The sequence below is a fragment of the Malania oleifera genome, chromosome 5 (genome assembly GCF_029873635.1).
Source record: "Malania oleifera isolate guangnan ecotype guangnan chromosome 5, ASM2987363v1, whole genome shotgun sequence".
NCBI lineage: Eukaryota > Viridiplantae > Streptophyta > Magnoliopsida > Santalales > Ximeniaceae > Malania > Malania oleifera.
Window position 1 is genome coordinate 107,437,445 of NC_080421.1, and position 27,666 is coordinate 107,465,110.

Sequence of the window (27,666 nt, forward strand, 5' to 3'; positions counted from 1 at the left end):
TAACTAGCCCTAAACTCAAATTCAGCGCAGAATTTTCAACCAAAATAGATTCTCTCTCTCTCTCTCCTGTTCATCTCCTCTCCCTTCTCTCTAAGATTTTGGGTCCATTCTTCGCCGGATTGACGATCCGAAGACACCACGGTACTCCTGAGGAAGTTCTCTTCAAGTATGCTAGAGTAGATCGTTGGTGGGGTTAATTTGGACTCCATCCCGAACTCAGGGTATGGCTTTTTATTTAGTATTTGATTTTCCTACTGTTGTAAAAAAATGTAGTACTCAAAAAAATACTGAAGTTTTGTTCGAGGCAATGTGGTTTTCAGGGTATTGAACGGGGGAACCCTACAGGTGTAAGACTAGTAATTTTAGGGGCTTTTTAGTCATCAAGTAAAGGAGTAAACTAAAGCAGACATTTTTCATGAAAATTATTATTATGCAATAGCATCTTAATTTTTAGAAAGCATGTATTATACATGAGTATATTTGAGAAAATGTATATTTGGAAAATACTGCTATTACACTAGAATGTATATTTTTGGTATGAAATGTCAGGAAATATGATTTCAAAACAGAATTCATGATTTTATTCAGTTTGTGTGGCATGAATATTATTTTACGCATTTTGTATTATATTAAGTCAATTTTACAAAAAAAGCATATTTCAGTTATTTTCAGGAATAACATAATAAAACAGGAAATTATAATTTCAGAATATATGATAAATAGTACATATGCTTAGTTTAGTATTTATGAAATGTTCAGCGCAAGGCCGTGATTGATAGTTGGCGCAAGGCTGCAATTATGTATGTTATTCGGCGCAATGCCGCAGTTATGTATAAATCCGGTGCAAGGCCATGATTATGTATGTTATTATAGAATTCAGAAAAATGTTATCAATCTATTTATGCTAAAGCAATATATTATCATGTACTATGTTATCAGAACCTGGATGATAGTTCAGATCAGTTTCAGGAGCACAGTGTCGTAGCTATACAGTTCGGTTCAATTCAGACTTGTGCTAACCGCCCGTTCCAGTAGAGGAGGTGGGAGATGGATAGTCGATGTGGCTTTAAGTGTAGAGTTTTAAACGTCCACCTAGCAGTCCAGACTAGGGTGTGGCGGGCCCATCGTAATTACAAACATTTTTGACTCGATAGTGATCGGCCAGCCATTGTCGGGTCCAACCTTCGGGCTACACAACCCGTCATAAGGGGTAATACATGACATCAGCTAGCTATTCATCCTGGGTAAATTTCAGAACTACTAGTTATATCAGATGTTTTTATGAACAGTAAGATACCATATGATTCAGTATAATTATGAAATTGTATGTTTAATCAGTTATTATATTATTAGTGTTTTCAAGCATGCAATATGTACTATATATTCATTATAGCATGTAAATATTCATGTTATCACAAAACTGTATTTAGTTTATTTATTTTACTGAGAGGTGTCTCACCCTATTTTAAACTATTTTAGGGAACCCGGAAAGACAGGCAGACCAAACCCTTCGAAATTAGGAATAGCGTCCCAAAAGGGGGGTGAATTGGCTTTTAAAATTTTCTTTTAATTCCTTTTTAGAATTCTTAAACTTATTTTATTTCTTTTAACCAATTTATGACTTATTGGTTTAATTTGTTAAGCACTCAAGAACTTAGTTTCTTTATTTAATCCTTAACCATACAAACATCCAATCATTCAACCAAACCAATCAACTATAATTAGAAAGTAAACAAACAAGCCAATACAAAGCACTTATGTAATATAAAAACTCAAAATGATTGTTTGTTTATATTACCCAAATTTGAACCAAGCCCTGTAGTGAATGAGAATTTATGCTTGCTGATGTAAAGCCCTGTATAGAAGAATCCAATCACTCTTTCCAAATATTTAGAACTCAAATAAACTCTTGGTAAATTTATCTTTGGGATGTTAACCAAGTAACGTACTCCCATATGATTTTGACAAAATATAGTGTAACCAACGTACTCCCTTTCGATTTCAGCAACCTAAATCAAAATTAAACCTTAAGTTTATTTTATTTCCAAATATACGTAGTTTATATAATTTTCAAATTTAAACCATCCACACAATTTAAATATGCATTGAAAATAAAGAATAGGGAAAGAGAGAGTGAGACGGGGATTTTTACGAGGTTCGACTTATACCCAGCCTACGTCCTCGCCCTTGGCAAACCACCAAAGGATTCACTAAACATGTTCCATTGACGGGTGGAACAAAACCTTTACAAGCGATACCCCACGCTCAAACACTCCTTCACTAGGCTAGAACCTGCCTCTCCAAACAATGTTCCCTCGTTCGGTTACTCCTTTAGGCTAGAGCCCGCCCCTCTAAGTAATGTCCCCTTGCTTAGCCAACGATCCAAACAATCCTTGGAACATCAAAGAACTACAAGAAAACAAGATATAATATGCATACAAGTATACTCGCTCAAAGAGCAAGTTAGTACAATTTCAGCACTATATACTTGAATGTAAAATATCAATATAAAATATAATGAAATTCAAGTGTAGAATTCACCAATATCCTTCTTCAGTATTTCTATGTGTACTACGCTTTCTACAACTGTCAAAAATCCAAATATTGAGTAGAAAGTCTTACCCTGGATTTGGGATGATTTCGAACTCAGCCCCACTGACGATCCGCTCCGACAGATTTGTAGAGAACTTTCCCACGAGCGTCGTGGTGGCTTCAAATCCTCGAACCGGCAGAAATTCGGCCCGAAATCAAATAGAGAAGGAGGAGAAACCGAAGGATGAGAGAGAGAAAGTTTCTACGCAGGAAAATGCACTGAAAATCACGTTTAACCTTATTTATACTACGAAATTCATCAACGAGCCACGCCACCTCGTTGACGAATCCTATAGAAAGTTCATCGATGAACTTCAACCCTCGTCGACGAATTTCAGGTTTCCACAAATCCTCTCTTGGTATCTTCTTGTCGACGAATCATATCCTCGTCCATGAGCTCCTCTTATACCCTCGTCGACAAGTCCCCTATGTTTGTCGACGAGGAGCTAAAAAATTCCTTAGGATTATCCCATCCAAAATGTAATATCATCGACTGCTTCCTTCTGTTCTTGTTTCCATTTCCCTTTCTTTTTATTATTTAAATACCATTATTCTTCGGTTCGTCACAAATTGGCTAGCAACTAACTTTTCCGATATAGATTGTCGTTCAAGAGAAGTGATATTCAAACCTCCAAGAAGACCAGAATTCAAGTTTATAGGATCGCGAGTGCAATCCCTACCTCAGTTAGTTTTATCTATTTAGGCAAGGAGACTGCTCCTGAGTGGTTGTCAGGGACTCGTGGTGTAACACCCCAACGTGGGTTTGCCATGGAGCACTGCGTTTCTCCTCCTCTAGACCAAACAATAGGGGGTGGGCCTTATTAACTAATGATTGGCCCCACAAACCAACACGTGTTCTTTTTAGTATGTTTTGTCCTCACTCACACACTTCCTGAGAAAACTTTCCAGATGGTCACCCATCCCAAGATTGCTCCAAGCCAAGCACACTTAACTATGGTGTTTTTATGGGAAAGCTCCTGAAAAGAAAGGTGCACCTTGTTGATATGAGTAGTAACATCTAATCCTTTTAAATCTTTCATCCATGGGGTATCACATTCCCCCCCACTTATAGAACACAACATCCTCGTTGCGAACCCACATTTCCAAACCCAGGCGATGTGAATCTCATCACACTTCCGACTGGGTGTTGGCTCTGATACCATTTGTAACGCCCCGAACCCTTAAATCCGAGTCTGACGCGTTATACCTGTAAAATCCCTGATAATCCATAATTAACATATACGCAGCGGAAAATATAAATATAATCTCCCAATTATAATACCAGAGTTTTCTAAAATCTATCTATAATCCATAATAAATTATCAATCACCTGCATTTCCATAAATACGTAACTTCCCAAACAATTCAGTATTTTCACAGTCATTCCTTACTTAATAGCCCTAAAATATAAAGGGATAAAACATAAATATTTACATTCCCCAAAATTAACATAGAAATATACCATTTTCTTTTTCTATTTCCCAATAATGCTATAAAAACTTCTAGCTCTCAAAGCTCGATCTCGAGGAAATCCTAAAAAAGAAATACATTTATATTCGGGTGAGACACATCTCAGTAAGGGAAGAAACAATATATTAAAGCAGTGTGTGGCCAACATGAGTTTATAATCAACATAATATTTAACATTTGCAAATTCTTAACATAATTTCCAAAATCATTTTCTGATCTTATTCAAACACATGCAAATGTTTAACCTATGAGATTACCTGAGGATAGGGGTGATTACCCACCCATACAAGTAGCACTCCTCTGCTCTGATACATTTGACAATCCAAAGGTCACAACTAAAGCATACCAGGACACTCACCTTACTCAGTAAGCCCTCAAGTGATAAATTGATCTCGTACTCACACAGTTCATACAAAAGTTTACCGACAAAGGCCCTAAGGATAGGGAAATCTACCCGCCCATACAAGCAGGTTCCCTCTACCCTAGTACGTTATGCGGCTACTACCACATCTGTAGCTACTAGTGTACTCACCGTACTCAGCAAGCCCTCAGGCGAAAGGTACGCCTTGCCCAATCGTAACATGTTCTACGTACATACATACTTCTAATATCATAATATATCATTCTTTTCTGTCATTATACATTCATGCATATTCATTCCTGTTCATAACTTAACTTTGCATTTTGTTTCACTTTAAGTGACTCTTTTCCATTTGTATCATTCACGTTTCACATTTCATTTCATTGCTTTGTCATTCTTTGTCATTTAATTTCATAACATTTTCATTTCATTCCTCTGTACTACAACTGCTCTTTAGCCATCATTTGTTAGTCCACATAGAAATGCGCTAGAATCTACTAACACAGCTCCTTTTAGCTGTCATCAGTTAGTCCACATAGAAATGAGCTAAATTTACTAACCCGGCTTTCAGCTGTTGTACCTTTACATGGTTATATTTAACATACACAGGCAACATTATCCATATCATATTTTATTCACAATGTCTTACTTACTTAGCCTGCATCTCATACATTTAACATATAATTTGCACAAATTCTCATGCCACACAATTTAGCAGTAAAATTTATACATATTTCTCATAAAATAAGTCAACCAACATTTAACATTTATATGCTCAAAATACATTTTATTTCTTATTTAATTCATCAAAAAATTCTTTCCACTTTCATTCATTCATTTTCACATATACATATCTAATAAACAGTCCTAAAATCGAAAAAAATACAATTTAAATAGTTGGCATTTTACCCATATCGAAACATATACACGTACATATAACACAATTTATTTTTCCATTAAATTCATAAAATTCGAATTTAATATATATTTTTCCCCTTACCTGGTTTCTTGAACTACCCCAACAGGGACTCCGAAAAATACCTGTGGCGCTCACCCGGACCTTGAATAAAAAATCCTAATTCCATTAAATTATTCATGAATAAAATATTATTTAAATATTTCCTATGGCCATAATGATTACGCATGAAAATTGCGTAATTTGGCATCTTAACCTGGGCTTTACGGTTTATATTTTTAATTAAATGTCCAAAATTGTCCAATATTTTAATAAAGTGTCAAAATCATCATTCTTGAACTTTATTGCACTATTTATGAAGTTTTGGTAATTTTTTGTTGTAGGAAAAATCTCGGAAACCAAAACCAACACCTGTTCGTATTTTATGCATAACTTTTTCGTCTGAGCTCTGATCGAGACGATTCAATTTTTTGGAGAAATAGAAAAGGATTATCTACAACTTTTGTGTTTTGATTTTTGTGAGAAAAGGGCTCCAAAAGAGTCAGATTTGTGATGAACAGAGAACGAAAAAAAATGAAAAAATATAATAATTCAAGTCCTTTCAAACGGGCCGGGTCAGATTCATCTTGGCTGGATCTAGGTCTAAGGCTTCCCCCCTTATCCTTTAAATTCCCTTCTCTTCCTCCCCCTGCACAGGCAACCCAAGGGCTCCCCATTCTCTCCTTCTCTTCCTCTTCTTCTTCTTCTTCTTCTTCTTCTTCTTCTTCTTCTTCTTCTTCTTCTTCTTCTTCTTCTTCTTTTTGCTATCTCTCTTCCCTCAACTTCTCTCCTTTCTCGCTTTCTCCTTCTCTGGTTTTTGTTTTTCTCTTATCACTCTCTCTTCCTCTCTATCCCAGTTACCTTCCCCTCTCTCCATTGAACTCTCCTCTGTTTTCTTGCAGCACGACACCAACCAACCGAGCCTCTTTTCCTCCCCCCTTACTCTATTTCTCTGCAGCCCGTAAGCCCTCTCCAGCAGCTCCTCCACTCTCGGCCAAGCACTTCTCCAGTAGCTCAGCCATAGCCGTCTCAGCCAGAACAGCAACTTCGTCCCAACTCCAGCAACAGACCCAAGCATCACAGCCTTCTCCGCCGGACTTCCTTGTTGCTGCCATACCAACACAGCCTGAGGCCTCTCCACCTTGCAGTCTCAACCACAGTACCAACCCCTGCCACTACTGCAACTTCCAGAAGTTCTACTCTGCTCTCTCTCTCTCTCTCTCTCTCTCTCTCTCTCTCTCTCTCTCTCTCTCTCTCTCTCTCTCTCATCTTCTCTTTATCATTACTTATTATTAATTAACTAGTGAAATTTTGGATTTTGAACATTAGTTAGGGTGTTTTATTATTGTTGAACTTTGATTGTTTATTTAATATTCTCTTAGTTGAATTTTGCCATAGATTTAATTAATATTTGAATTATTTAATTAGTTTGGTAAAGTTTTAATTATTTAATTTTTATCGTGTTTTGTCTTCATCGTTAATAGTTTAATTTTTGTTCGAAGTTTTATCTAGTTAAAGGTTTGGTTTTTATTGTGTGCGTGCGTGTTTGATTAAGTTTCCATTGCGTGTTTTAATTCCGTGTCCAAAGTTGCCATCTTTAATTAGTGCGTGCTCCAATGTTTCCTTGAGTAGGTTAGGGTTTCCATTTTTGCTCTTTAAATTGAAGCATGCTAGTTTTAGGACTTTAATTTAAGTTTTTGTTTAAGTCTCCAAAATTCTAAAAAACCTCGAATCTGAACTGAGTTCAGTACATTTTTATTTTCGATTGAGAGAACGTGAAATTGAGATTAAAACGCATTCCCTGAGGAGACGATCAAGCCCTTGGGCTTAATATTACACCACGTAACTCCTATACTTGGGATAACTTTCGAGCTGCTCATTTTTCGAGTAAGTCACATAATTCCTAAATAAATAATAATACCCTTAAATTTAGCCAAATTCCCAAATCCCACTCTCGCTTTGGAGTAGGGCCTAGAAAACTCCAATTGAAAAATTACCTACGCCAAAATGACGACATCGACGACTAGGATCCGGTGGTGGTGCCCGATCGTCGATTTAACCGCATATTAATAGCGAAATTGGGAAAATAGGAAAAAATTACCTTTTCCCAGGAGCAGTGCTTAAGCCGTTCCCATGAAAAATCTGCTCTAGTAGAAATGTCGGCAACGGAACCAGGATTCCAACGACACCTTCCGTTTTCCGATCCGTCGCAAACTCATCAAGAAATTGAGAGAAGAAGAGACGGAGATGGAGCGGAGCGCGCTGCACATAGGAAGCAAAAGGAAATTTGCAGAGAAGGGGGGGCATGAATCAGACTTTGAAATCCTTCTTCTTCTTCTTCTTCTTTCTTCTTTCTTCTTCTTTCTTCTTCTTCTTTCTTCTTTTAACTTTACTTTATCTATATATTATTCTAATTAGTTTTCTTTTTAAATCTAATGTAAAAATATTTAATTTAATAACTAATTATTTAATTATTTAATTCATCTTAATGTAATTTAATTTCTTTATTTTTATTTTTTTTTCTTTTTCCCATACCATTCCTTTTATTTATTTATCTGTTATTTTATTTATATATATTTTTAATTATTTTAATCCTTTTTAAATTTTCGGGTCTTTACATTCTCCCCTCCTTAAGAAATTTCGTCCTCGAAATTTGTTACCCGGTCTTTCATTCCATAATTCCACGATTTATAATATCCCACACCATAATCTCAACAACACTATTATATACTTTAAATCCAATACACATCTAAGTTCTTCATATAAGAACCCGTCTCACGGCTAAGAAACATCACCGTCGATGGATTTACCGTGGTTTTCAGAAACTTTCGAATGAATCAGAAAATTACAGAAGTCGGCCAAGGGATTTCTGCCTCCAAGCTATAAGACAAAATCCTATACTTCCCTACACCATACCTACTTCTCAACACCTAACCTAACTCATCCATTTAGCATCCTTATCCTAACTGTTTCCTATACTCTAGTATAATTCATCTCTAACCTAAAACATTTCCATATCCAAGTGATGTGAAATTAATCACACTTCCGGCTGGACATTACTCTGATATCATTTGTAACGCCTCAACGTGGGTCTGCCATGGAGCACTGCGTCTCTCCTCCTCCACCTGGACCAGACAACAGGGGGCGGGCCTTATCGGACTAATGACTGACCCCACAAACCAACACGTGTCCTTTTCAGTGTGTTTTGTCTTCACTCACACACTTCTTGAGAAAACTTATCAAGTGGTCACCCATCCCAAGATTGCTCCAAGCCAAGCACGCTTAACTATGGAGTTCTTATAGGAAAGCTCCCGAAAAGAAAGGTGCACCTTTTTGATATTAGTAGTAACATTTGATCCTTTTAAATCTTTCATCCATGGGGTATCACATATGGCCTTTGTAAAAGAAATGTCAGAAAATGAATTGAAGCTTAATAGTACGCCAGTGGTAAAAGAGTTTACAGATGTTTTCCCAGATGAGCTACCAGGCTTGCCACCTAATCGTGAGGTAAATTTTCCTATTGATCTACTTCCAGGTACAGCGCCAATCTCTAAAGCACCTTATTGAATGGCGCCAGTAGAATTGGGAGAGCATAAAGATCAGTTGCAAGATTTGTTGGATAAGGGTTTATACGACCTAGTGTATTTCTGTGGGGAGCTCCAGTGTTATTTGTGAAGAAGAAAGACGGGTCAATGAGAATGTGTATAGATTATAAGGAAATTAATAAGGTGACAATCAAGAACAAATATCATCTACCTTGTATAGATGAATTATTTGACCAGCTCTAGGGTACATGGTTATATACTAAGATCTCAGATCAAGTTATCATCAAGTAAAGGTAAGGGCAGAAGATGTATCGAAGACAGCCTTTTGGACCAGGTATGGACATTATGAGTTTCTTGTTATACCTTTTGGTTTAACGAATGCTCCTGCAATATTTAGACCATTTTGTTGTTATTTTTATTAATGATGTACTAGTCTATTTGAGGAACTATGAGGAGCATGAGACACATTTGAGGAAGGTCTTATAGATGCTCAGGTAAAAGAAGTTGTATACCAAGTTCATAAATGTGAATTCTGGCTCGAGAAGGTTGTGTTTTTAGGGCATGTCATTTCAAGGGATGGAAATTCCATGGATCCTAGTAAAATTGATGTGATAGTGAATTGGGCTAGACCGAAAAAATGTCCAAGAGATCAGGAGTTTCTTGGGGTTAGTTGGTTATTACTGTCATTTTTTTGAGGGATTCTCAGCATTATTAGGGCCTCTGACGTGACTGACTAGGAAGAACGTCAGATTTGAATAGGACGACAGCTGTGAGTAGAGCTTCCAAGAATTGAAGAAAGGCTTGTCACGGCACCAGTGTTGATCATCCCGTCAAGGGGTGAGGGTTATGTTATCTACAGTTATGCGTCCTTGAATGGACTTGGATATGTATTGATGCAGCATGGTAGGGAAGTAGCGTATGCTTCCACGCAGTTGAAAGAAAATGAAAAGAACTACCCTACCCATGATCTTGAATTGGCTGCAGTAGTACATACATTGAAAATTTGGAGGCATTACTTATACGGCAAGCAATGTGAAATTTTCTCCAACCATAAGAGTTTAAAATACTTTTTCACTCAGAAGGAACTGAACATGAGGCAGAGAAGGTGGTTGGAGCTTATTAAAGATTTTGACTGCACTATCAGTTACCACTCAGGAAAAGCAAACGTGGTAGCTGATGCATTGAGCAAGAAGTCTGTGGGGCCAACACTGGCAACTATGGAGATTCAGTATCCAATCATGATGGATCTAGAGTGACTCAACATAGAGTTAGTCGAGAGTGATCCTCAGGCATGTATTGCCAGTTTAGTGGTGCAACCTACTTTGTAGGAAAGGATTAAAGCTGCTCAGAAAGAGGATATAGAATTAGCGGAGGTAATGGTCAGAGTACGGAGTGGTTAGGGAGAAGAGTTTTGTATTACAGATGATAGATCTTTGCGGTTCCGTTCTAGATTATGTGTTCCTACTAATGCTGATATCAGGAAGACCATTCTAGAAGAGGCTCACAGATCTTTATACAAAGTTCATCCCGGCAGCACGAAAATGTATATGGATCTGCGGGAGTCTTATTGATGGAGTGGTATGAAGAAGGAGATTTACGCGTATATAGCACAGTGTTTGATGTGCCAGCAAGTAAAGACTGCCAGAGGTCGGCAGGCCAGTTGCAGCCACTTTTTATCCCGTAATGGAAATGGGACCACATATCCATGGAAAATACTGTTGTTACACTAAAATGTATATTTTTGGTATGAAATGTTAGGAAATGTGATTTCATAACAGAATTCATGATTTTATTCAGTTTGTGTGGTATGAATATTATTTTACGCATATTGTATTATGTTAAGTCAATTTTACAGAAAAAGCATGTTTCAGTTATTTTCAAGAATAATATGATAGAATAGGAAATTATGGTTTCAGAATATATGATAAATAGTACATATGCTCAGTTCAGTATTTATGAAATGTTTGGCCAAAACCGTGATTAATAGCCAGCGCAAAGCCGCAGCTATATATGTTATTCGGCGCAAGGCCAGAGTTATGTATCGATCTGGCGCAAGGTCGTGATTATGTATGTTATTACAGAATTAAGAAAATGCTATCAATCTATTTATGTTAAAGCAATATATTATCATGTACTATATGTTATCAGAACCCGGATGACAGTTCAGATCCATTCAGGAGCACGGTACCGTAGCTATACAGTTCAGTTCAGTTCAGACTTATGCTAACCGCCCCTGCCAATAGAGGGGGTGGGAGATGGATAGTCAATGTGGCTTTCAATGTAGAGTTGTAGACGTCCACCTAGAAGTTCAGGACCCAGGTATGGTGGACCCATCGTACTTACAGACATTTTTGACTCGACAGTGGTCGACCAGCCATTTTCGGATCCCGTCTTCGGACTGCACAACCCGTCATGTAATACATGACATCAGCTAGCTATTCATCCTGGGTAAATTTCAAAACTACTACTTATATCGGATGTTTTTATGAACAGCGAGATAGAGTATGATTCAATATAATTATTAAATTGTATGTTTAATCAGTTATGATATTATCAGTGTTTTCAAGCATGCAATATGTACTGTATATTCATTATAGCATGTAAATATTTATGTTGCCACATAATTGTATTTAGTTTATTTCTCTTACTGAAAGGTGTCTCACCCCAACTTAAACCATTTCAGGGAACCCGAAAAGACAGGTGGACCGAGCCCGCCGTTGAGGCAATTTTTACTACCCCGCTAGGAAAGTGAGTTTTAAGCTAGGATCAGCTCGTTTCTGGTGTTAGATCATAGTTTTATCTTTTGATGTTTTGAGGATTGTATATATATACAGTATATGGTGGAATATAGGTAACTCTGGTATATTGTATTCTATGGTTGGATGAATGAAATTTATGTTTACTGTTGTTTAGGTTTCCACAGTTTATGACAGGTGTGTCCATGTTACCACGGGTTCGGGTTGACTTTACTATGTTTTAAGCTAATGATATTTAATATGGTTGATTATGTAGCAAATCAAGCAGGTCGTTACAACACTAGAATCCTACTAAATCTATTATATGTAAAATCATCGTCCAAAAGACCAAAAAGTAACCTAAGGTCACTTCCCAAAAACATATCTAACCCTAGCTCAACAACTTACCCTTCAGATAGGGTTGCTTGATCCGACTAATACTGAAAATACCTAAAAATCTACTTACCCTAATTTTAGGATAGTTTCCAAACTGCTCAAATCGAATTTTCGCTCCAGTTAGGTTGTAGAGAATCTCCCCAAGATCATCATGGTAACTTCTGATCGTCAAACCAAGGAGAGATGGAGCCAAAATCTTAGAGAAAAGTTAGAGAAACCGTTTAGGAAGAGAGAGAAGAGTTATAAAATGAATTTTCCATCAAAAATTTGTTTTAAGGCTATATATAAAACGTTGTCCACGTGGCCTCGTCGACGAGTCCAAGTTGTAGTCTCGTTGATGGACGCCCACTCCTTGTTGATGAGATTCAGACCTTGAAAATGCCCTCTCGGTATCTTCTCATCGATGAGACACGCGTCCACGTCGGCGAGCCCATGAAGTCGAAGCGTTCCTCAACGAGGCGCTGCTGCAACTCCCTTTAAAATTCGTTTTCCCCTTTTTCTTTATTATTTAATTCCAATAATTATCCAGGTTATTACATACAAACTCTAGATAGAGATGACGTTGTTCATATTGCAGGGAGTTTCAACTCGGGAGACGAGCAAGATCACGGTAGGCCCATGTGCACTATCAAATCACCACTCAAGTATAAATTTGGTAGTATGGAGTTTTATGCATTCATTATTTCTAGCAATAAGGTTCCTACTATTTTCAAATTTTCGTGCACGGCAAAGGGAAAAATAAAAGGATAAGTGTTATGGTGAAGGAAATGGAGGTATTGCATATCTACCAGGTGTGTGAGTTGGTGAGACTTCCAGTGTGGAAGAGGGTGATAGGATGCAGTGGAGTGATGTATCTGTTTTGTGTGAATGACATGTTATTATTGGCTGGGAAAGCTTTAACTGAGACTGATCAGTTGGGAATTCTATTGAAAGTTTTTTACATAAATGTGTTGGGTACGACCAAAATGGGTCTTGGACTGCAAAGAGATTCGTGTTATTTCAGGGTGGCTTTATTGACAGAATTGCAGGGAGATTCCGTTTGTCATCTCAAGGGGGTTATGTGGAGAATCAATGTGAAATTTCTACCGCTCGGTACCTAAGGACGGGCTGTGGTATCCAGGATATGTCAAAGGTCTCTCATGATGATGTAATGGGATGTTTCAGTAGGTAACAGAGTGGACCATCAGTTGTGAGATATGTTTAGGACTATGCAGGGGGTTTTGGTGATAAAAGGCTTGCAGCAGCGTTTGTGTTTATTGTTCTGGGAAGACCTATTTGGAAGCCTAGGGTGAAATCCTTGGGTGTTACATTTACAACTGAATCGGGGTCGATGGTAGAAGCTAAAGTCATCATCAGCAAGTTCAAGCGGCGTTGCTTGGACTTGGTGTTTGTCTGTAGTTGCTAAACGGGAGATGGTCCTAACCTAACATCTCAAGTTTAAGGTGGAACAGCGGGTTCATGTTTTTGGTTTCTCCTAAGGAGTACATACTCGCCAAGATGGGGATTGTTGTGTTATTTTGGCTTATATACTTGATGGAGTGCTTAAACAATGACGAAAATATAATTGAAAGTCACTTGTGCTGAGGAGCAGCAACAAATCGTCAACTCAGACAATTACAGTCTATTTGAAACAGTCGACTGATTGACCCAATCAGTTGACTGTTTGGCTTGGGACCCCTAGCGCAGATTTTGAATATTGGATATTTGGATGTTCATATGGTTGGATTTCGTGGAGGAACCTCCGAGGAGGCTTATATATACAAAGAATATGTTGTATACGGTGTGCTTTTGTGCTTTTTGTGTGCCAAGGGTGTCAAGTGTGGTTGAGAGTGTTCTTGAGAGAATTCATGTATTGCTCATGTAACTTAGACAAGAATATAGTGAATCCTTACTGTTTATTCTCGTGAATGTTGGCATTGTCGAACCACATAATTTTTGGTGTTATTGTTCTTGTTATTGCTTTATTTACTTGTGGTTGTGAAATTATTTTGTATTTATCATTAGATTGCTACATTGTTTTATTTGATCCTTCTACACAATTACATATTCCGTTGTGCATATTTGGGGGTTTTTACACAACAAAAATATAATATTTTATTTAAGAAAAAGTTAGTTTTAACTTTTAAAAATTTCAAATTTGTAACTTTAAAAGCTCTCAAAAAAACTAAAAGTTGCCCTCTGAAAGTTAAAAAAAGTAATTACCAAACACATTGTACTCAATTTTTACTTTTAAAAAGGAAAAATTGAGCAAAAAGGCCACCCAAAAAATATTTTTAAAGGAAGAATTCTTTCATGTAAGATTTGAAACACATCAATCATAAGACTGCACGTCAGTAGTTAAACTCTACATAAGAAATTATTAAATAGGTCAAATTACATCACATCTTATACAATTAATCATATTTTTAAATTTTGGGTGATTTTGGATTTTAAAACACCGAATCAAATTAAATTCCAAATATGTGATTTGTTACCATAAATGCAACATGATCACACGACTTAACCTAATAATTTTCCTACACTACTAAGAAATATGTTTTGACACGCATTCCAATTATAGGAATCTCACACTATTTGGCTAGATCTAAATGGAGAAATGCTTAAATGGTCAAAATATTATTATATGGGAAATTATAATCAATGCTTGCCTCTTCATGCTACCCATATGTTTATGCCATAACATAAATAATAGTTTGAAACTTTTTATTAGTTCATAACTAACTAGGAATAGTTAAGGAGTAACTATTCTCAAATTTGACTATGAGAATGTTTGCTACTTTCTTATTACATATTAAATAAAATGATAAAAACAAAAACTCAAAAAAAAAAAAAAAACATACAAAAAATAGTTGTACTAGGGGTGTGCAATCAATCGGTTCGGCCAATTTCACCAAATAACCGAATTTTTTCATTTAACTCCACCTCATAATCAAACCGATCAAATTGAGCTCTTTAACCAAATCGTACCCAACTGAACCAAATTATTGGGTAATTCGGTTAACTGAATAAAATTAAAATCAATTATAGAAAAAAAATATATAAATATATAATTTGTATGCCAAAATGAGAATGGCCAAATGGGAATGAAATCTGGGAATGGTTGAATGGAACATTGGAAGTTTGGAATCCTAGCCTAAAATCATATAATTTAATAATTTACATTTAATTATTAATTAATTAATTAAAATTTGGATAATTTGACTAACTGAATTACATTTTTCCCATAATTGAACCAAAAAATAATACCCAAATTTCTTCCATTCTGAAACCGAACTAAACTACAAATTAACTGAAACGAACCGAACCAACTGAATTTGATTTATTCATTTGGTTAATTTATTTATAATCGAACTATACTCACCCCTAGTTATTACCGACAACTCTAAAATTTTAATTATATTTCATCTTATTTCAAAGAATATTTACTCCGCAAATCAAATGAGTTTAACGAGTCCTATATTTTAATATAAAAAGTATAATAAGTGAATCACATTCAAAATAAACATACTTTATATTTAAAGAGATTTTAAATTTTAAATTTATATTGAATGTGAAATCCACTTAAATCTAAATTCAAGCTCTCACTTAAATCCAAGTTATACCCTGTAACAACAATTTTTCCACCAGTTCTTGCCCACAGTTAATTGATGTGCGGTTCAGATTAAAAGAAAGCTTCTTCTGACCAACGGTTGAGATTTAAGGGGGAATGGTAATGGGGACCCACTTGTGTGAGGTCACTATGGTCTGTACGACCAATAGGCTCTTTCCACATTCATGGTGTTTGGTCAATTAGCTAGCTGTAATCACAGTGCACGCCAGCCGTTCCGCGGGCCCCACTTCCTTTTATTTTTTTTTTTTAAATCACATTATTCCATCTATAAAACCTCCGCTCGATCTCAATTGAAACCTTCCTTGGTTCTCTAGCCGATAAGGGTTCTCTCTGGGTTTAATCGGTCTCTTCCTTCGGGCGCCAGCTAAGTATTTTCTCTCATTTCTTTTTGGGTTTTTCTTTTCGTTTCTTAGTTTGTCTCTGCCCTTTTAATTTCTTTGCTAGATTTTTGCTTTATCCGTTGATTTTCCCTAGTTTTTTCCCTTGATTCAAACAAAACTCCTTGGGCAAAGCTAGGGTTTTGGCTTGACTCGGTATCTACTCCTGTGTTATCTTTGGTTGTATGCTTTCTTTGATCATTGAGTATTTTAGTTTAAGTTCGATTTGGGTGTTGGGGATTTGAGAGTCTTGGTCTGATTTGTGCGTTGGGGATTGAGGGTTTTAGTTTGTTCTGTGTGTTGGAGATTCAGGGTCTGTTGTGATTCGCGTCAATGATTTCAGATTCATCTATGTGGAAATCCCACATATTATGAGCTGCGCAATCCTCATGCGTCGAGTCCGTATTCTCCACTCATTCTCAGTTGTGTTTCTGTACTGGTTCTATGTGTTCTCATAATCTAGTTAATCACGTGTCTTAAATCTCTTTGTTCATATCGAATTAGTTTTTTTTTTTTTTCTGCATCCAATTCAGAAAAACCTAGTCATCTTTAATCCTTCATTTACACTAATCAATTCATTAAGAACCCATAACACAAATCTTTGGTGGAAGAAATCAACAAGACCAAAAGGGAAACAATGCAGCGACAAGCAAGTTCCGGGTCTGATGGGGATGTGCAATATGCAATGGTTGATGAGAGGAAGAAGAGAAGAATGATATCGAACCGTGAATCTGCAAGGCGGTCTCGAGTTAGGAAGCAGCAGCGTTTGGAGAGTCTGGTAAGCCAGGTGAACGAGCTGCAAAATGACAACAGCCAGATGATGCAGAAGATCAATGCTAACACCCAACTCTACATTGATGTTGCATCAGAGAACAATGTTCTGAGAGCTCAGGTTACAGAATTGACTGACCGGCTTCGATCCCTGAACGCAGTGCTGGAGATTGCCGCGGAGGTCAGTGGACTTGCAATGGACATTCCTGAAATACCCGAGATGCTACTGGAGCCATGGCAGCTCCCCTATCCAGGGCAGCCCATCATGGCTTCTCCACACACTTTCCAGTGTTGAAGAGTCTTGGATGAAGAAGTCATGCCTTTGTCACGCCCCCTTTCCATCTGCATTTTAGTTTGTTTGTCACTGTTCGTATTTGAGTCTGTGTTGTGTCCATAAAATGAATGGAGAACTGCTTGTTATCTGGGTTTGCTTCGTGTCCTGTGTTCTTTTGACATTATCAATCTGTAATAGTTAGTGATTTTCTAATATGAGCGTGGCTTTTACCAGTGACTTGTAGACATGTGATTGTTGATATGTTTATTCGTTTGTGTCTTATGGAAGTTTGAAATTTCTCAATTCTTGGATGCCATGGAAATTTTACATGAATCTGTACTGTTTATTCAAGGAAACCATTTTAGAACCAGAATGCCCACCAGCCTGATATTTGCTTTTGTTATGTGCTCATCCTTATCCCTGTTCTTTTAGGGGTCTCTCTCAGCCTTCTAGCTTTGTTTAGAAAGCAAAAAACAAAAACAAAAACAAAAATGAAGCAAAACGGCAGCAACAATTGTGCTTCTGTCATCGAGACATCTATGGATGAGATTTAGAACAGGCGGATGCTCTTTTTTTTCCCTTATTTTTTTTATGGCTTGCTTTTCGCTTTGAACCCAAGTTCTGAATTGGGAAGGCTTGCTTGGAATTTCCTTTTGTATTAGCCCTGGTGTTGAAGGTGGATTCAAATGCTTAAAAATCGTATTCTGGTGGTTCCCAGATGTTGATCGATGTGATTGAGAGTAGATCTATACCCTAGCTTCTGGATTTCTATGATTTTCAAGAAATCTGATTCCTATGATTTGTTCTGATTTTGTCCCGTGCAACTTAAGGATCAGAATAAATATGCCAATTTTTTAAAACAGATAGACCTCTTTTCTTTTTGTGTTTGGTTGTTGGAAACTGGAAAGCGAAAAAGTATACAAGATAATATAAAGAATAAAATCCACAAGCAAGAGAACAATTTTGTAATGATCAACTTTATGAGACGTAGATGGGAAAACTCTGTTTGGATAAATAAAGGAACTAAAAGTTATTTTTACACTTAATTTTAAATCATGGTAAAATAAAACTTCATGCTTAATAGTATTTAATAGAAAACATTTAATCAAAAATAATTTTCCTTTTTTTTTTTCTTTTTTTTTTAATTTTAATTTTATTTTTATTGGGGTTTGCTCCACATCGATTGTGGAAGAGACTTGGTAGTCAGTTATTAAGTATGAAGGAAAGTCTTACCCCATGAGCTAGCTTTTGGGGTTGAGAAAATTCAAGACCACCCAACACTAATATCAGAGCCCATGATTTCTTCCTCAGATCTTAGGCATGTAGTGCAGCAAATTTGGTGAACCTAATTCATGAGGAGTTTGGAGTTTGATCCCAATTCGTGAGGAGTTTGGAGCCTGATGTGTCAGGGGAAGATTGTTGGGATTTGTTCCACATCGGTTGTGGAAGATGCTTGGTGGTCAATTATTAAATGGAAGGAAAGTCTCACCCCATGAACTAGCTTTTGTGATTGAGAAAACCCAATACCATCCAACAATTTTTTCCTACAAAACCCTTATCCAAATCCTTTGAATTATAAATAGTGAACAATTGCGTGGTTTAGTTTAACAATCTTGCTTGTTGGGGTAGTGTTTCTAGAAAGCCATGACCATCTGCTCTTCTGGTATTATCTTCTCAATAGGAGCTAAGGGCAAGGATGAGACAGAATGACAAAACTTATCACCTAAACAATTCAATAAGTTAGATGAAAAAAACTTGACTTCACAGAATGGATTTTTGCTTTTTGTGGAATTCAACAATGGGATATGTGCAAGACTAGTAGACATATTCAACGTGCACGTGAGCAACATGAGAAATATGTTAGGAAGAAATTACCACGAAACTGTGGTTTGCGGTGGTGCTCAAATTGCTCCCTCTTTTTTAATATTGAAATTCTTAATCTTCCTATGAAAACTTCTTAATATAATGACATTAGTCAATCTTCCCAATCAAGAACCTTATTTTATTAATCAAATGTGATGGCTTTTCATATTATTCTCTCAATCAATTTTCTCTCGTAACCTAATTTTGGGGCCCGTTTGAGGTGAAGAACTAAAAAGTTCGGATCAATAATATTTTTACTTTTTTATTTCTTGAAGGTATAACTATGTACAAGTGTCTCGCATGAATAGACACAGAAGATCATACCTCTTTCCAAATCCTCACCTTCCTATCATACCCTAATTCTAAATCCTCTTTTTTTTTTCTTTAAAGTGAGGTCGTAGTCAACTCTTTCTCTTTGATTGTAATTAAGTTTTCTTAATATTTTTTATGATAATTCTCTCGTGAGTAGTCTTATCAAGCATTTAATTGTTGTTGCTTTTCAATATTGTGGGTTCCCACCATGCGACTAATTATTTTGCCTCCACATTGCATCTTTGGGCATCTTCCGATAAGGAATAGAGATTGCGCAAATATTAGTAAAAGATAGGAATTAAGAGAGGGTTTTGTAATTGGTGGGGTGTGCAAGCGGTCGGTTCGAATAAATTTGGTTTATTAACCAAATTAACTAAAATTTTCGGTTAACAATAATCTCAAACCAAACCGACTGAATTACTTATTGTAATTGAACCATACGCGATTGAACTAACTTTTTGTCTAATTCGGTTAACCAAATTTGACCGAAATAATTTAAAATTAATTATAAAAATAAAATATGATTACAAATTTTAAAATTAATTATAAAATTAATGTTTACCTTTTCTTTTAATTCTAAGAGTTAAATTAGGAGAATAACATTGATTTAATAAATAAATTAAGAAAATTGAACAATTATATAATATATAATATATCACTTATATTTAATATTACTAATTTATATTTAATTTTTAATTAATTAGTAATTCGGGTAATTCGGTTAATCGAATTAAATTTTCCCATGCCCAAACCGAAAATCAAATACCTAAAAGTATTCAAATTTGTAACCGAACCAAACTGAACTTCTATATTAACTAAACCGAACCGACCAAACTCAATCGATTAATTCGGTTAAGCCCAAATTATGCTCACCCCTAGCTATAAGTATGTTTGTATAGCTTATACTGAAAATGCTAAAATAGCCTCTACGCATATGCACACTAATATTGTGTGTGAATGTAAGCATTTATGCATGTATAATATTGTCAGTACGTGTGCAAATATGTGTGCATTTGAAAACATGAGCATCACAGTATTCTAACAACTCATTTGATTTGTGGATTAATTATTATTGAATGGTCTTGGACTTTCTCAACCCCAAAAGTTAGCTTATGGGACGAGACGTTCCCTCACACTTAATAACTGACCATACAACCCCCAACAATCTCCCCCTCACATATCGGGCTCTAAATCGGCAGCACCACATGCCCAACATCCCAAGGAAAAAGCATGGGCTCTAATTCAAATGTTGGGTGGTCTTAGGCCTTCTTAATCCCAAAAAGGTAGCTCATGGGGTGAGGCATTCTCTCACACCTAATAACCGACCACCAAGCTCCTTTCATAACTAATGTGAAACAACCCTAACAATTATTTCTTAAAATAAAATGAAATATAGAGAAAATTTTAGCAATATAGGGAATAGTTATTTCTCACATGTGATGACCCAAAAATATATGGACGATTAAAGTATAATAATGATAATAATAATAATAATAATAATAATGGTCATTAAGTTAATATCAATACAAAAGTGTTTTTCTATAAGATCCTTGATTCTATGTTTGATGCTTAAGAAAGACTTTATCTTAACGAGTGCTCAAAGACCATTGCGGTTCAGTCGTTCCCTGGAGATGAGTCTAGTCAAAATGAATTTTCATAAGATAAATAGAATAGATACTGTTTATACACATAAATAAGTATATATACATAAAATAGTATTTTGACAAACAAAATTTGTAGAAATACATGGTATAATAATAATAATAATAATAATAATAATAATAATATATGTAATGACCAAAAAAATTAATTTAAAAAAATTATTATTAATAATTAATTAATTAATTAATATTAAGAAATTTGAGGATTATGTGTATATATATATATATATATATATATATATATATATATAAACATGCTTGAATACATATATGAGGAATATATATATATAAATATATATATATATATAAGTATATAAAATAATTATATTATAATATAAGATATGTAAATATATTAAAAGTGATGTTCCTGAAGCTTGAACATGCTTCAGGAAGGTTTCTTTTCTTCTTTCCTGTGAAGATAACAGAGTGCCCTCCCTAGCTGCCTCCACTTCCTTCTTCCCACTCCGCTCACTTCATTTTCTCTTCTCAATTTTTTCGGCAAATATTCGGCCAATTGAAAATCCGAAAATACCACTGGACTCAATTCTTCGCTACCGACATTTCTACCAAAGTGGATTTTTCATAAGAGCAACGTAGGCATATCTTTTATGTTAGGCAAATTCTCATTCTTACCTTAATTTTTCTTAAATTTTAAGTCAAATGAGCAATCAAACACCACCACAAAAATCTAAGGATGATTCTCTACAAGTCTATCGGAGCGGTTACTCATGGGATCGTTGTAGGAATAGTCCCAAAACTAGGATAAATGAGTTATTTAGAAATTAATTGGTATTTAATTATTATAAATTAGGAAAAGTTAAAATAATATTTTATTGGGGTTGATTTGATTGAATCAGGATTGGGGTGAGTGCCGCGGGCATAATTTTGGGAGCCCTGCAGGCATGGTTCAGGGAATCAGGTAAGGGGAATAAAATTATATCAGTATTTTATTAAGGTGAACTGGTTATTTACATGCATATGAAATTTATTATTTATCTATATGATTTTTTTTGGAATAATTTGAGTATTGGAAAATGATGATTGTGGTTAAAGTTTATATTTGGGATAATTACGTATGATATTAAATTCGTGTGACATGGGAATAATTTTTCCTAATAAATTGAATATGAATTACTGTGATATTAAGGTTTGCATGTGGGAATGTTTAGAATGATTATGACATGATGAATAAATTGCTATGTTTAACTCCTGTGTGGAAATGTATTGATCTGTTGGGATACTATGTGGGAAATGAATTGATCTGTTAGATTCATGTGTGGAAATGCATTGATGCATCTGTGTGAATTAACCGGTGTGGTTAGTTGTATGCATCTCAATATAACGTTGGCATGAAGAGGTTGTTATATTACCTAGATACAAATCATGATATGACGTTGGCAAATCGAGCAGCTCGTCATATTGTCATTTATATGGGATAGGACATTGGTAGGTCAAGGAGCTTGTTCTACTGATGTACGACGGGTAGGTCATGGGGATTAGATACTGGTGAATAGTGGTGCCTGTGTGGGCCACGTGTCGTAGAAGCTGGAGTGGTACCTGTGTGGGCCACGTTATATCTTGTGTGGATAATGGCGCCTGTGTGGGCCATGTTATGTATCCTGTGTGGATGGTGGCGCCTATGTGGACCATGTTATCTATCTTGTGTGGGTAGTAGTGCCTGTGTGGGTCACGTGTAGATAAAAAGTGCGTAGGTGCCTATGTGGGCCACGTACTGATATGTACACAATTGCTCTATGTGAGCCACGTACTGAGGACATTGAAAGACAAAGTATGAGGTACATGATTCCTGTGTGGATGTGTTGTGCACACGTGAATTTAATCATAGCATAATAATAATGATATAGCATATTGTGAATGCATGTGTGTGCATGCGGCGAGGTAAACATACCATCGGGGGCTTGCTGAGAAAGGCGAGTGCTCTGCTAGGTAATTTCTTGGTATCACTGCAAAGGGATGCTACTTGTATGGGTGGGTAGACATCCCGATCCTAGGAAACCTTCGCCTTTAAAATAATAAAGATGTGTATACTGGCGGCGAGATAATTCTTCACCTGAAGGCTTACTGAGTAAAGTGAGTGCTCTGGTAGGTAGTTTTTAGTACCAGAGCATAGGGAAGCTACTTGTATGGGTGGGTAATCTTCCCTATTCTTGAGGACTTTCGCCTGCATAAAAATCATATACTTGTACATTTTGGATGTGTGTATGATATCATATGTTAGTGATGTTATCAGTGATACGTTTTCTCAATTGTTATTAATGTTATATGAGAAGCAGTTTATTTTGAAATATAAATATTAAAACTCAGTTGTCACACACTGTTATTGTAAAGATCTCAATTTCATAAGATGAAATCTAACATAATAAATGGAAAAGTCGACCCGAACTCGTGGGAAACGGGGACACTTGTTAATCACAGCTGAAACCTAAGCAGCAATAAAATAAAATCTCAATCATTTAACCATGAAACATAATACCATAGTTATTTACATTCCCAAAATACTATATTTATTTACAATCTTTCAAAAGTCAAAATAATACTAGGATCATATAACAAAAATTTCCTGATCCTAGTTCAACGCTTAGCCTTCTAGTAGGGAAGTTAAACCCACTCAACAGCGGCCCTGACCCGCCGGTCCCTCTAGGTTTCCTGAAAATCATTTAATATTCGAGGGTAAGACACTTCTCAGTAAGGGAAAATAAACTAAATACAGTTATGTGGCAACATGAATATTTAAGGCACTTTTACGTATACAGTACATTTCATAACTCTGTAAACATTCATTATATGATACTGGATAATCATATAATTTCATATTTATTAATAAATCATAACATACATGAAACATCTATTATAACTGTAATACTAGAAATATACCTAGGATGATTAGTTAGCTGGTATCATGTATTACCCCCCATTACGGGTTATGCAGCCCAAAGGCGGGACCCAATAATGGTTGGCTGACCACTGCCGAGTCAAGTATGTCTGTAAGTATGATGGGCCCGCCACACCCTGGTCTGAACTGTCAAGTGAACGTCCACGCTCTACTGAAAGCCATATCGACTATCCATCTCCCACTCCCTCGTGGGGTGGTTAGCACTAATCTGATCATAAACATCTGATCTATAAGCTACAGTACCGAGCCCCTAAACTGAACTAAACTAACATCCTGGTTGTGATAACATATAATACATGATCATACATAACATCATTAAGCCTCGTGCCGAATATATCGTAATTCCGGCCTCATGCCGAACATATCATAATTACAGCCTCGTGTCGAATACGTCATAATTACGGCCTGGTGCCGAATATATCATAAATACGGCCTCGTGCCGAATATATCATAATTACGGCCTCGTGCCGAAATCATCTCAAGTATATGCATTCTAAAAATAAATCGATTATCATACATTCGTCAAAATCATTGTAAGATAACATATCTTTTCATAATACCTAATAATGTACTTGGCTCATAAAATCTTTCATATCATAATAGGTTCACATAAAATAATATTCATGCCACACATGCGCTGTATAAAATCATACTTCTTATTCTAAAATCGTAATTCTCTGGAAAGTATTTCCCAAACGTACATTTCATCCATAATATACACTTATAACATATGCTTTTCTGAAAATAAATTTACTCATAATTAATAATAATTTGTATGGAAAGTAATTGCTTTAGTTTATTCCCTTACCTGACTACTGAGAAAACCCCTAAAATATCCTAGCCTAACCCCCGTAGGATTTCCTGATCAATACCCTAAAATTGAAAATTTCCAGTATTAAACTTCAGTATTTTCATACGTACATCATTTCCTATAACTATCACAAGACCAAATTTGGCTTAAAAAGCCTTACCTCAATTCAGGGATGATTTCCAACTTCATTTCCCTAACGATCCGCTCCGACAAACTCGTAGAGAACTTCGCCAAGAGCATCATAGTAGCCTCAAATCTTCGATCCGGCGACTGGCGGGGCCAAAATCGAAGAGAGAAGTGAGAGAGAGGCGTAGGAGAGAGAGAGAGAGAGAGAGAGAGAGAGAGAGAGAGAGAGAGAGAGAGAGAGAGAGGAGGGAGAGAGAGAGGAGCATTAAAAGTGAATAAAAATCAGATTTTTAGCTATTTATAGGGCCAAATTCGTCGACGAGACACGTCACCTCGTCGACAAGTCCTTCATTAGATTCGTCGACGAGACCCTAAATTTGTCGATGAAATTCAGAGCAGCCAAAAACTTCGCTCGGTATTTTCTCATCGACGAATCCCTATATTTATCGACAAATTTTTTTCTGCACTAGTTGACGAACCTCTGTATTCGTCGACGAATCCAGGCAATCTCTTTAAAATTATTTTATCCCCCAAATCCAATGTCGTCTACGACCTCTTTCTGTTTCCGTTTCTATTTCTCTCCCTCTTAATTATTCAAAGTTCATTTTTATTCGGGTTGTCACAATTATAATTTATTCCACCCTTACTGAGAAGTGTCTCACCCTAGTGGATTAATAATTTTTCAGGTTCTTCTGGAGATCGGGTTTGAAGGCCTAGGCTGGGATTGTATTTGGTGGTTTCTTTTTGGGGTATTGTGAGATACTGGTATATATATACAGATGTATTTGTACTGGGTTATGTTTTAAATGCTGGATGTGGATATGGATATTTGGATGTTGTAGTGTTCGTTTTTAGGTTGTTATATAAAACTCTGGCATTTATTTGAGGTTATTTATTTATGTTCCGTTGCGTGCATATTATTTATGGTATCAGATACAGGTGATTGGAACACGTGGCACCCAGGTCCCACTTGGTGGTTCGGGAAGTCACAATATAAGCATCCTATGTGGGGCCCACATGAGTCCCAAAGTCGTGTGGGATCCACATGAGTCCCGAACTATGTAGGGCTCATAAAATCATGTGAAAACTATTGGAGTTACGTATGACCCACTTAAGTCTCGAAGTTGTGTGGGACCCATATGAGTTTTCAAAATTCAAACTTAAATCTTTAAAAAAAAAAAAAAAAACTAAAACATTACTTAAAAATAATAACAATGATAATGTAACGACTGCTTAATTTTCATATAAATTATTTGTTTTTTATAATTCAAAATTAATGTAATAAATCCAACAGATTATAATCAACCTAAACCCGTGGGTACCAGGGATATAACATGAAAAACAGCACGGAAGCTTAAGCAGCAGGAAACATAAAATCATAAATAACTCATAATACCATATACAATACCATCCATCACAATACCAGAGTTACTATATCCATTGTAATTACATGTGTAAACCACCCAAAAGAGTCCTAGGGTCACTTCCCACAAAAATCCATCTGACCCTATCACAAAACAAATACCCTTCAGAGAGGGTAGATTAGTTGTAACTATCTCAGCGGAGCTTTATTCGCTCTCCTATCTGGGGCTCCTGAAATGTTTATAAAATTTTGAGGTGAGACATCTCTTAGTAAGGGGAATAAACTAATAATAGTGTGTGGTAATATGAGTATTTCCGTGTTATACATATAATCATATACATAAACATATCCAGTAAAATTGTATGTATCATTTCTGGGAAAAACATGTATAATCATAACATAACAGAACATAATGGATTTCTTTAAGCATAACCATCTCATATAATAATAATACGAAAACAACCTTGGTAGGTTAGCTGGCTGTTGTCATGTATTGCCCCCACATGACTGAGTTGTGTGGCCCAAAGGGCGAACCTGACAATGGTTGGCCAACCACTGCTAAGTCAAAAGTACAGACTGTAAGTCCGATGGGTCTGTCAGATTTGGTCCGTACACTAGGGGTGTCCACACTTCTTAAAACTACATCGACTATTCGTCCTCATACTACTCCGTACAATAGCATTAACACAATATCATGATGATCATGAACACATAGCAGCGGTACTGTACAAGTGCTAACCTAAACCAAGTCAACTAGGTTCTGATAACATGTAGCATATAATCAAATTGTGATACACGGATATTTCATACTATTAATTGTCAAGTCAATATCATCACATCATTTTGCATATATATATATACATCATTAAAATCATCGGCCTGTATGCCGACATTTCATATTTTACCATAACTCAGCTCGTACGCCAGCAAACCATATCTATAACTTGACCCGTACGCCGACAAATCATATCCATAGTTCGGCCCGTACGCCGGCAAATCATATTCATAGCTCGGCCCGTACGCCAGCAGATCATATCCATAACTCAACCCGTATACCGGCAAATCATTTATATAAAATTCTCGGTCCGTACGCCGATTTTTCATTATAAAAATCCATATCATTATCATATTCCCAAAAAACAATAATTCATCATAAATTCTACTCATGCCACACAAAATGAGTATTATGTATATTCAAAACATATCATCATTTTCAACAATATTTCCCAACATAATATATACATATATATAGCTTAATTTATTCTCTTACCTGATTTCTGAGAAACCCCAAAAATAAATAATCCCGCACCCGCAGGGTTCCTCGTTCAACACCCTGAAAATAATATTTTTCAGAACTAAATTTCAGTATTTTTACGCGTACTACGCTTTCTACAACTTTCGTAAAGTCAAAAACTAAGTAGAAAGTCTTACTTTGGATTTGGAATGAATTTCAAACTTGTCCCACATACGATCCACTCCAGTAAATTTGTAGAGAACTCCCAAGGAGTGTCATGGTGGCTTCAAATCATC

The 27,666-nt window shown here is 36.1% G+C and overlaps 1 protein-coding gene across 1 annotated transcript; it reads left to right on the forward strand.

Annotated features, from left to right (window-relative positions):
• The first annotated feature begins 15,948 nt into the window (after window positions 1–15,948).
• Window positions 15,949–17,319, forward strand: LOC131156770 (bZIP transcription factor 53). The gene has a single exon (XM_058110706.1). It carries the CDS (start codon window positions 16,679–16,681, stop codon window positions 17,105–17,107), a length of 429 nt encoding a protein of 142 aa, XP_057966689.1. The 5' UTR covers window positions 15,949–16,678; the 3' UTR covers window positions 17,108–17,319.
• Window positions 17,320–27,666: the final 10,347 nt, after the last annotated feature.

Coding starts and splice junctions, on each gene's coding strand:
- LOC131156770 (XM_058110706.1), top strand. CDS start 16,679: ATGCAGCGACAAGCAAGTTCCGGGTCTGATGGGGATGTGCAATATGCA.